The sequence below is a fragment of the Bactrocera latifrons genome, unplaced genomic scaffold, assembly GCF_001853355.1.
Source record: "Bactrocera latifrons isolate USDA-ARS-PBARC rearing strain unplaced genomic scaffold, ASM185335v1 scaffold_54, whole genome shotgun sequence".
Lineage (NCBI taxonomy): Eukaryota > Metazoa > Arthropoda > Insecta > Diptera > Tephritidae > Bactrocera > Bactrocera latifrons.
Genome location: NW_017537201.1, coordinates 5,003 through 16,516, shown reverse-complemented (window position 1 = coordinate 16,516; position 11,514 = coordinate 5,003). Strand labels below are relative to the sequence as shown.

General features: G+C 37.2%; 1 protein-coding gene across 1 annotated transcript; it reads right to left on the bottom strand.

Moving 5' to 3' along the window:
• Positions 1 to 5,901: 5,901 nt before the first annotated feature.
• LOC108974193 (flocculation protein FLO11) lies at positions 5,902 to 8,723 on the bottom strand (the record flags this gene model as incomplete). Its single annotated transcript, XM_018941897.1, has 2 exons — positions 5,902 to 6,686; positions 6,768 to 8,723. Coding segments are annotated over 2 exons (2,610 nt in total), but the record flags the coding sequence as incomplete, so codon positions are not given.
• Between the last annotated feature and the right edge of the window lie 2,791 nt (positions 8,724 to 11,514).

Below are 11,514 nucleotides of genomic sequence, written 5' to 3'. Positions count from 1 at the left end.
TTTTTTGTTTATAATATTTTTGTTTACAAGTATATATGTTTATTGTTGTTATATTATTACATATGGCATATGCGCATTATTTTCTGGCTTAACGCCTATATTTACACTATTGCACATATTTTTTTTTAATTTTCTTTTGCAAAATATTTTTAAGTTATTTTATTATTTTACGGAAAGGAATCATTTTTCATAGCTTTATTTTATTTTTAAATATAATAAAAAATTTAAGGAAATTACGCTTTGAAATCCGGTCCATATGCAATATTTGGTGTGATATGGCATATAAGTACCGTTATATCTATACTTTGGACTAGTTTATTATAATATAAACTGTGCAATATTAACAAATTGCAATAATTTTCTAAAAGCAAAAAAATTAATAATACTTCGTTTTGTATGGAATATTTTTTTTTTTTTGGTTGTGAGCTATTTTTTTAGGTTGTGGGATATTTTTTTTTTTTGGTTGTGGGATTTTTAATTAATTAGTTTAGTTTTATTTCTATTTAAGTTTTATTAATATTTTTTTTATAATTTAAAAATGCTTTGTTTTGTGTTTGTTTTAAAACTATCAAATAATTTACTATGCAACTAACTGCGATTTTCAGTTACTACAACATACTCAGTTACTATACGTACGTACATACGGGCTTATGTGTATGTGTTTACTACTTATGGCAATATAAAAATTTTACTATGCAGTCCAAGATGATGTACTTCGGTTTTTACTTCATTATGAGTTAACATATACCACAACAAATACATAGAAATATTCACTGTAGGGGCTCGTTTATAGTTTTGGATTCGATTTTTTGTTATTATATAAATATTTAGTATATATATAATAAGCGCCTAAAAGTATACTACATATAAATTTAGATTCAATTTCCAAAAGCATAAACAACTGCAACATCAGCTGCCAATGTTCCAATACATACATAATAAAGGGTATATATAATAATGGAAATCATGGGATCAGGTTGCGAACCAATCGAAAAAATTATTCACGAAAATAAATTTAATAAAGCATTATATACAATATTTGAATATTGTATGAAAACTGACATGTCATCAAACATATTTTTGGAAATAAATCGTCCAAATCGTTGTTGTACAAACATATCTCTGAAAACGGCGTTCGAAAACGAACGGAGTTCAAAAGCCAATTTACAACGTTTTTTTTTTCAAAAAAAAGTTTATCGTTGGATTATTTGTTGGGCATCCGCCTAAAAGTAGGCAATATATTCTTCATAACTGCATAGAGCAGACTTTTTGTCCCCCTAAAAGTAGGCAATATTTCTCATATATGTATAAAGCATTTAGGCGCATTCCCTCAAGCAATGTCTAAGTCAATAAGGAAGAAGAAGAAGGCGCATTATTATCATAAGATCAACAGAAGATCGAAGAAAGTGCTTAGAATTAGTTACACATAATAAAGGAGATAGTAAAACTAACGAGTCTGAAAAAGTAAGACGAAGAATAGAAAGTTGATTCGGTCATCATAGAAAAACAAAGAAAGCTTCAAAAAGCATTTTAAAGCCAATGTATTTTGTGGGAATACGTTATACGCACTACCCAGAATTCTAAATATCGAATTCAAAGTTTGTTAAAAAACTTTTCGAAATTCTGTTCATATATTTTCTAAATATTAAATGATGATCATGGAAATCGGATTCGGATACCGAAACGAAATTTGATTTATTAGTATTTATTCTTGATTCTTGCCAAAATATGTAATAAATATCAAAAATAACATGATCCGCCTAAAAGTATGCTATGAAAAAAATTCAGTTTTACGGAAGGAATTTTGGATCAAAACGGACTCAATGAGTAGTATTTATAGTTGATTCTTGCTTAAATGTGTATGTAATTAATAGTAAATTTTACGCAAGGTGAACCGCCAAAAAGCATGCTCTGAAAAATACAGCTTTGCATTTGCGTGAAAGACCGGATCCCAGTTCACCGTCGAAAATGTGCAACCAGCATGTACTTGAGCACTTTAAAGGTATCTGCACAAATTTTTAGGTATTTCGTCAACTTTCGGGAAGAGCAAAATCTTGGGAAATCCATTATTTGAAGCCTTCTGTAAACCACTTATCTTCGTATAAAAATGCTTTAGTAACAGTTATTACAAAAATCTACTTTCAAAAAATTTTTTTCCGAGAAAACCCAGCAACTTTATTCAGTACGTAAATCTCAAGCTCATATAAAAAGTCTAAGAATACTAAAAATCCACTCAAAATAGTCTGTCACAGGGTGCTTGCTTGCTGAAGCCTTTAAAATTCCCTGGACTCCACTCTACTTCTTAAAAGTGCAGCCAATTTTACATTATCGGCTCCAAACCACGTTGTGTTCATATTACAACAATAATAACACCGCCGTACAACTCACACAAGTTTTGAAAAATAAAACCAATTTGTTTTTTTTTTTTTTGTTTGTTTTTTGTTCAAACTAAATATACCATTTCACTAATATTTTATTTTCAATTACATAAAGTTTTTTATTATTAGCATATACATATGTATGTAGTATATATGTATGTGTAAGTGTGTTTGTAACTATACATATTTAATAATTAGAATTTAACATAAATTGCAAATTAAATTAACTAAATTGCAATGTAAAGCGAATAATTTTCAATTCAAAGGCGACAAAGGTAACACATAAACATACAGCTGAAAGAGAGTGAAGAGAGAGTAAGAGTAAGCGCAGAGAAAAACGACGAATAATAAAGAAAAGTGCATAAAGTATTGCAAATTACGCATAACGGTAAACATTTACTGCACTAACAACTGTATGTATGTATATATTGTAGGCGTACATAATTGGGCATTGAAGAGCCAAGCAAAACATGAAACAATTGAGGTTAGAAATTATATTCAGTTAATTAAGGTTTAACAATTGGGGTAACTGTAGTGCCTAGGGAATAATTAAAACTATACATAAAAGTATATTATATATATGTATATAATTATATAAATGTGTGTGTGTGTAATTTTAAATATAACTGGTCTTCCAAAAAAACAAAACCAACTTTACTACATACATACGTAACTCTTTTAAAGCGCAACATATATATACATATTTATAATGCATTCATATTGTTTATGCAAAATAGCATTTAAGCAAATATTCATTTAATTATAAGTAGAATAAGTAGTTACTAGCAACATATACGTTTCTCCCGGCGCTCCCGCCGCGCTTCTAACATAAAATTCATTATGAATTAGTAGGTGTGTACACGCTAAACTTTACACTAACAAAATTACAATAACTCATATACCCAAGAAAAAAATATTTATATACATATATATAATGTATTATTGTTGTTTTTGCAAAGTGTTTGACAGGCAAAAAACAAGACAAAAATAACTAAACAACTAATGCAAAGTTACATAACATTTCATCATTTACGCTTAAACATAAATTAATCTTCATAAATGAACAATTGTACACACACAGACACATTAACGATTGCACAATTGTTAATTAGTTGCATACATACATACATAATGGTATGCACATATAAACTGGTTTTAGTAAACATAGTTGCATGTATGTATGTTAAGTTGAGGCTAGTACTTATTTATTATTTAGTAAATTGTGTTCAAAACGCAGCAAGTTTTTCAATTTCGAATGCAATAAATAGGAAAATAAATTTAGTACGCTGTTTTTTTTAATTTTGTGAAAAAAATGTATTAAATTATTGCAAAGAATACTTTTGTTGGCACAAAATTATTATTTTTTAATATGTAAACATTTTTGAATTTTTTTTCGGAGAGCGCAGCAAATTTTTGGCGCCATAATTTTTTTATAACAACTTTTTGTTGCTGTGATTTTTATTATCGCAACTTTTTATTGCTATAATTTTTATAGCAACTTTTCATTGCTATAATATTTTTATAGCAACTGTTTCTTGCAAATTTTTGATTGAAAAAGATCTTACAAGCTGAAACATACTTTTGTAGCATTTTTGAATTTTTTCGAAGCGTTCTGCAATTTTTAGTGCTATAATTCTTTTATAGCAACATTTTCTTGCAAATTTTTTTGGCTAAAACAAATTTTTCTCGCTTGCAGAATCATACTTCTGTAGCACTTTCGAAGCCCTCAGCAGTTTTTAGCGCTATAATAAATATAGCAACTTTTATTGCTACCACTTTTTATAGCGACATTTTCTTGCAAATTTTTGGTTAAAACAATTTTTTTTCGCTTGCTGAATCATACTTTTGCTGCATTTTTTTCGAATTTTTTCGAAAAATTTCCTTTTCGAATTAACAGCATTTGCTATGCCCGCAAAAGATTTGTGCTATAATTTAAATTATAAATATTCTTATATTTTTCTAGTTTACACTGGTGCAATTTTATTTTACTTCATACAAATTTTTTAAATTTAATTTTTGAAAAAATTAAAAAAAATGTTTTCAATATTTTTTAAATTGTTACTTAGTAGCGTTTTCTACGTTTTTTGCTGTAAATTTCGGTGCCCAATTTTTCGCGAACGCGCAATATACTATATTTCGCTAAGAAATAAATAATAAATTGCAAATGCAAACAAAAATGTTTCGAAAATACAAACCTGTATATTTAAAAAAAATAATAATAATAGTATTTACTTCAGAAAAAAAATTTTTTTTTGACATTACAAAATTGCAGATTCAAAACTAAAATGTATTTTCGAAAACACAAAATTGCAGATTCAAAACAAAAATGTATTTTCGAAAGCAAAAAAATTGCGAATTTCGTATTAAAATATATTTTCGAAACTACAAAATTATATATTTTTGATGAAAATATGTTTTTGAAAGCGCAAAATAATATTTTCTTCACGCGCCAGAAAATTTCGCAGTAAAACAATATTTTTTAAGAACCAGCGAACAGTTTTCATGACCACTGTACTATTTCGACGCAACAAAATATTTGATTAAAATGTTAAATTCTCAAAAAAAGTTATTCAAAAAATTAGTTTTTGCAAGTTTAAAAAACTGTTTTTGTAAGTTTAAAAGCTGCCAGCGTACACAACAGGTGAATAGTAACGGTACAGCGTAAGAAATGCTAAAATTTTTTCGTTTTTCAACAAGTGGCCGTACTGTAAAGCTTGAAAATTGCTGTTTTTCGCTACAAGCTGCTTCGATAATAAATCCAGTATGCATTTGCTGCATTATTTTTGACAATTTTTTTTCTTTAATTTTAATTTACATAAATTACAAGTTGCACATTAAACTAATTAAATTGTACAGCAAATTTTATTTGAAATATTTTCGCACGACAATTCCAGTTTTTAGCCTTCAATAGTACATAATTGTTGTTGTAAACACGAAATTTGCGTTTTTAGGTCACAAACAATGTCACTTAATTTAATATTATTTTTCAGCGTTTAGTTCAAAATGTTGTTTTTGTTTTGTTTGCATATTTTTAGTGTAATTTTAATTAATTAACTTTTTTATATAAAGTGCGAATATTTTTCACTATAATTTTGCAATTAACTAAATAATTTTCTCTATTTCAGCGAATTTAGTGGGTTTAATATTTTTTTAAATTTTGTCTACATACATTTTCAAATTTTTCTAACTTACAAAGTAAAAAATACAAAACTAACATTTTGTATAAATTAACAAAAAATTTATATTTTCAATTTTTTCATTAAATTTTTTAATTAGTTATTTTTTAATTGCAAATTAGCATTATTTTTGCTTATTTATTGTTGTTGTTAAATATTTGTAAGTTGTAAATTCAGTTGACTCAGTTGGATATTCGCGCTGCCGTCAGTAAACACTTCTTTCATTAAATATTTTTATGCAATAAATTTTGTATTGAATTGTTTGGTTTTGCTTTTTTTGTTTTTCTTGTTGCCTTCTCGCTTCTTTCGCACAAAAGCGCTGCGGCTAATGATGATTCTCCTAATGAATAAACTAATAAATGCTACAAGTTAGGACAAATAGTGAATTAAGGTGAGTTTCCTCATGTACACAGTTATAGCTGTTGTTGTTGTTGTTATTATTATAGTTTAGCAGCAATTGCAGGCAATTAAAATGGATTTAAGCAGCCGTGTCCACCTCTTCCACAATGTGATTCGGCGATACCTCGCTGGGCGCTGTTGTGTTGTTGTTGCTGTTACTCGCTGCCGCCAGCTGCGGTGAGCTTGTCAAAGCGGCGGACGACGCATTTGCATTCATAGCTGATGACGTGTTCGTGGCATTGGCGCAGACAGCAGCCACGGCGGTGGCGGTGGATGTCAAAGCTGCTGCTGTTTTGGCGGGTGTGCCAACGGCGCGTGCGCCATAGGGAGCACCCTTCAATTTGCGCGCCTCACGGCGCTGTTTACTCTGCAGCATCACCTGGCGCAGCTGATCGATCTTCGACTTCATTTTGGTGTTCTCCATGTCGGTTGTGCATTTCTGGCACATTTGCTCCACCTCGCGTTCTCCGGTCTCCGTGTTGCTGCGGTAGCGGCAATTGCAGACGGTGCGCTCATTGGCGGCATTGTTGCTGCTGCCGTTAGTGGTGTTGGCGGCGGCGCTGTCTTTGCAGCAGCCACGGCTGGTTGTTGCTGTTGCCTTGGTGCCGGCGTAGTGGCCGTTGCATTCGCCGTAAGTGCAGGCGCTGGCGCTGCCGTGCTGCTGTTGCGACTTGAGGCATTTCACGCAGGACTGCGCGTGCTGGTGGTGGTGGTAGTGGTGCTTCAGCGAGAGCTGCAAGCATATATGTAAAGATATTTGTATTGCAATTTATTTACATGTATATGTGTGTGTTTATGTGTACGGTTTACTCACCTGCTTGCTGCGTATGCCATGCACGACGGTGCCGTTGCTGCCTGAAGCGCCGCTTGACGCGGACGAACCGCTTGGTGTCTCGAAGCTGATGCGCGCGCCGCGGCTGTATTGCGGTGTGGCACTCAACAAGTCGTTGAGAATGTGTATAACGGTAGAGATATCACGCTTTGGGCGCCCATAGCGATCCTGTAGCGCTGGATTGAGTGTACCCGAGAAGGTGCCGGAGTAGATACCTTTGCCGTGGTTCTTCATCGATTCAATAACTGCGCCCGAATTGCTTTTGCGCGGTGCCTCCTCGCTGCTGGATAAATCAATCTTGTTGGTGAAGACTTCTTTCGAGAGTTTGCGCAGCGTTTGTGTGAGATTGCGCGAGGCCTCGGCGAGCGTGCGCGAATCCGAGACTGTAACGCCTGCATCGTCTAATTCGACGGCGACGCCGCTAGTTGCAGCTGTTGTTGTTGGTGTAGCTGTGAGCGGCGTCGCTGTGGCGCCAGTGACTGTAACAGGCGCTGCTCCCGGTGTCTTCGTGTCCGCATCAGCGCCGAGTCCACTCTCCTCCAAGCTGCGCGTGGTCAAAGGAATGGGACGCGGCAGTGGGCTAGTGCTGGCCTTTGGGCGCACTAATGGCGTTAGCGTCTTGGCTTGTAGCTGCTGCTGCTGTTGATGATGGTAGTGGTGGTGATGATGATGATGGTGGTGGTGGTGATGACTGCGATGCTTCGAGCGCGTTATGGGATTATTAGCCGTTTTGTGTAAGGTGGCGGCAACGGGCGTGCTGCAACCGCTGCCTCCCGCAACAAGCTTCTGCAACGCTGATGTTGTTGTTGGTGTTTGTGATTCAACTACCGCGCCGCTGCTGCACTCTGTAATCATTGCCTCCGGGCATGTGGCCGATGCACTGCCACTATTCGCACCACTGGTTGTGGTGGTGCCCATGCAGCTGTCGCCCTTATCGGCTGTGCGGCCATTGAGGCGTGTACACAGACACGAGGTTAGCTTAGCGGCAATGGGATCCTGGCATGCTGTATCCATAACGCTGTTGTTGAGCGCGGCGCTGCTGCCGCTTGTGCTCTCACAAGCGCTACCGTTGCCACTGCAACCACTCTTCGTGATGGGAATGCTCTTTATGGCGGCCGTTTTGATTGGACTTGACACCAGATTCGATAGCGATTTGATGGGTGACTGTTCGAGCAGTGTTGATGCGCCCGCGACGCTGCTGTCCGCCGTGTTGCCAGCATGCGCGCTGTGGAAGCCTGCATTTTTGGCGGCGGCCGCGACTGGTTGTGCCAGTGAAGAGGGCACATTGCTGGGCGCGCACTGACGCACATGTTGCGCCAACATTTGACTTAGCGGCGGCGATGTCAGACGCGCCGGCTGTGACATGGCAATGCTCTTCACAATGCTCTGTAGATTCTCATAGTCGCGCTTGCTGAGAAACGAACTGAGATCGGAGCTCTTCAGTGTGCCATTGCTGCTAACCGGCAAGCGTGCGGCAGCTGTTGTAGTGCCATTGCTGCGCTGCTGCTGGCTGACAACGATATTTGATGTGGTTGCTGCCGCGCTGGCGGCTGTGTTTGTAGTAGCGGACGTGTTGTTGGAAGCGTTGGCGCCAGCAGCTGTTGCTAGCTGCTGATGGTGATGGTGGTGATGATGATGATGGTGGTGGTTGTGACTGTGGCCAGCCGCCAAAGCGGAGCGATTGTTGCGCTGACTGGAGCGTGCGCGCAACGCGGCGGAGCTGCTGCTGCCGCTAGTGCAGCTGCTGCCAGCTGTAGCTGAGCTGCTGCCGTTTGCCGGATTCACGGTGCTCAATTGTAGTTGTATGAGCATCATGTGATCGCCAAGGCGCATGCTCAGATTCAATGGTGTCTTGCCGCTGAGAAAATCGTTCACCTGCGAGTCGTTGAGTGACTCCAAAGCCTGCATGACGGTGTTCTCGGGACGTTGGGCCTGTAAGGAAAGCGAAGAAAGCGCAATTAATATTGGTTTTGTGAAAATTTAAGTGAATATTTACATATACATATATATATATGTATGCTTTCAAGTATTTAACTCATATTTTAATACTTTTGAGTTATGTCATTCTTGTGGTAAACAAATTTACTTGTAACTATGAGCAAACAAGTGTGCGCGCACGTCGGCACTAAAAATCCTGCTAGTAATGCGCGCTCATACAACAATTGGTGGTCACACGCAGCGCCTTGCCAGCAGCCTCACTTGTGGGTGTGACGCTGTGTTAATGACGCGTGCCGGGACTCACTGCGGCCACATGCACTTCTTTGCAGTCAACTTGTGCAAGGAAAAAACGAAATATGCACATATAAAGGCATAAAAACAAATGCGCGCGACCACTACGCGTTATATAACAGCGGAGACAACAACAACAACAAGTAAGAGGAATGAAAAAACAACAATGTGCAAAACACGCCTGTCTGTAGTTGGCACTTTTAATTAAAGTAACAGCGCGGCGCATCATGAGTGCACAACGGCGCGCGGTGTGGCAGCGCGCGGAGAGACGCGACGCGATGCGGCAACGCAACAGCAACTGTCGCGTAGGTGGGTCAATGTCAGTGTCATAAGTAAATAAAACGCATGCATGCACATGGTTGTGGGCATATTGGCGCGCGCACATACACACACACACACACATGCAAGCGCATTTGCACATATGCATATGTATGTGTGTGTGTATGTGCAAGCGCTCTCATTAATAAAGTGCAAAAAAGGAAAGCCAGCGCCGCGTCACCAAATGATTTCATTCTTGATTGCCTGTCAGCGGCTAGCGTGCACGCCGCTGCGCCTGCCTCCTCCACCACCAACACCTTGCGTTCTCCAATGTGCGAGTGCGAACTCGCGCCCGCGCGCCAACAACGGCACATATTTGATTGTTTTACAAGTGACATAATGGCGTTGCAGTATGTACGTATGTCTGTCGGTATGTATGTATGTGTGCAATGTAAATTGTAGCAAATAAAACGCATTGCAATGATTAAATGAATTGCTCTGGGCAGCATGTGGGCGTGGGCGTGGACGCGTATAGTAAATGGGGCGCTATATGAATAGCGCGTAAAAATTATTTCAATGACAACAAATACTATAAACACACCCACACATGCGGCGCTTATGTTTGTATGTAGGCATCCAGATAAATATAATATTGCCGTCAATCAAGTATTAAATAAATGTGTTTTTGTTGTAAGTATGTGTAAAACAATTAAGCGCAAGTAAATGAGCGTTAATATGTGTCTTAAATAGAGTTATTATTATTTTCTTATTTGTTGGCATAAACTCACGCCCAAAACTAAGGCTGAGCACATATCTTATAACAAGAAACAAACGTATGACCATATTTGTTGTTATTGTTTTAGAAAGCGAAACCAAACGCTTCACAAATAAAAAAATTTTCTATACAAAGACTTGACTTTCATTGGTCAGTTTGTATAGCCGCTATATGCTATAGTGTTCCGATCTGAACAATTTCTCTAGAGATTACGGCGCTACCTCAGACAATAATCCATGCCAAATTTCCTTACGATATCTTGTCAAATAACGTAGTTTTCTATACAAGGACTCGAATTTGATAGCTCGGTTTCTATGACAGCTATATGCTATAGTGGTCCGATCTGAACAATTTGGTTTTAGATTGTACCAATGCTTGCGATAATAATATGTGCCAAATTTCATGGCGATATCTTATCAAATAAAGAAGTTTTCCATACAAAAACTTGAACCGAAACGGCCAGTTTGTATGACAGCTATATGCTATACTGGTGCGATCTGAACCATTTCACCGCGGATTGTATCAATTCATTGGATAATAATCCACGATAAATTTCATTGCAATATCTCATCAAATAAAGAAGTTTTCCATACAGGGACTTGTTTTCGATCGCTCAGTTTCTATGGGTATATGGGTAGTTCTAATAAACGAGCTGCTTCTTGGGGAGAAAAAGGTTTGCACAAAATGTCATATATTGTTAAAGACTGAGATTTTAAGCTTCATTTATCCAAATAAAATGAATCTCGGGATAGTTGAGAAAAAGTTACAGCTGTTCAGAAATGAGTGAAAATAATAAAGAAATTCGCTATATTTTGAAATTTTTGTATAAAAATTTGGAAGAATGCCACGCAAGCCACCAATGAAATTTGTGAAGTTTACAATACACGATGCTGTATCAGTTCATGTAGCACAACAATGGTTCGCTCGCTTCCGTTCTGGAAATTCCGATGGCAAAAATCGTTGAAAATTTCCATGAAATAATGGCAATGAATGACCAGGACCGTCAAATAAGCTGGCATGACATCGCGAAAGAACTTAACATTTTTCGCATATTATCAAACGGTTTTGAACTATTTAAAAAGGCTGGCTACAAACAGAACCTCGATTTTTTGGTACCACATGGATTGTCTGTGAAAAATTTAATGAACCGAATTAACAACTGCGATTCCTTGCTGAAACGAAATGAAAACGAACCATTTCTGAAGCGAATGGTAAGAGGAGAGGAAAAGTAGATAAAATACGACAATAATATGCGAAAAATATCATGATCCAAGCGTGGTGAAGCGCAAAAAATGGTCGCAAAGCCAGGCCTAACACCTTGAAAGGTCATGCTGAGAGTTTGGTGGGATTGGAAAGGAGTCATTCACTATAAGCTGCTCCAGCCTGGTCGAACGATTGATTTTACATTTTACTGTCAACAACTGATGAGGTTAAAGCAAGCAATCGAAAAAACGGCCTGAACTGATT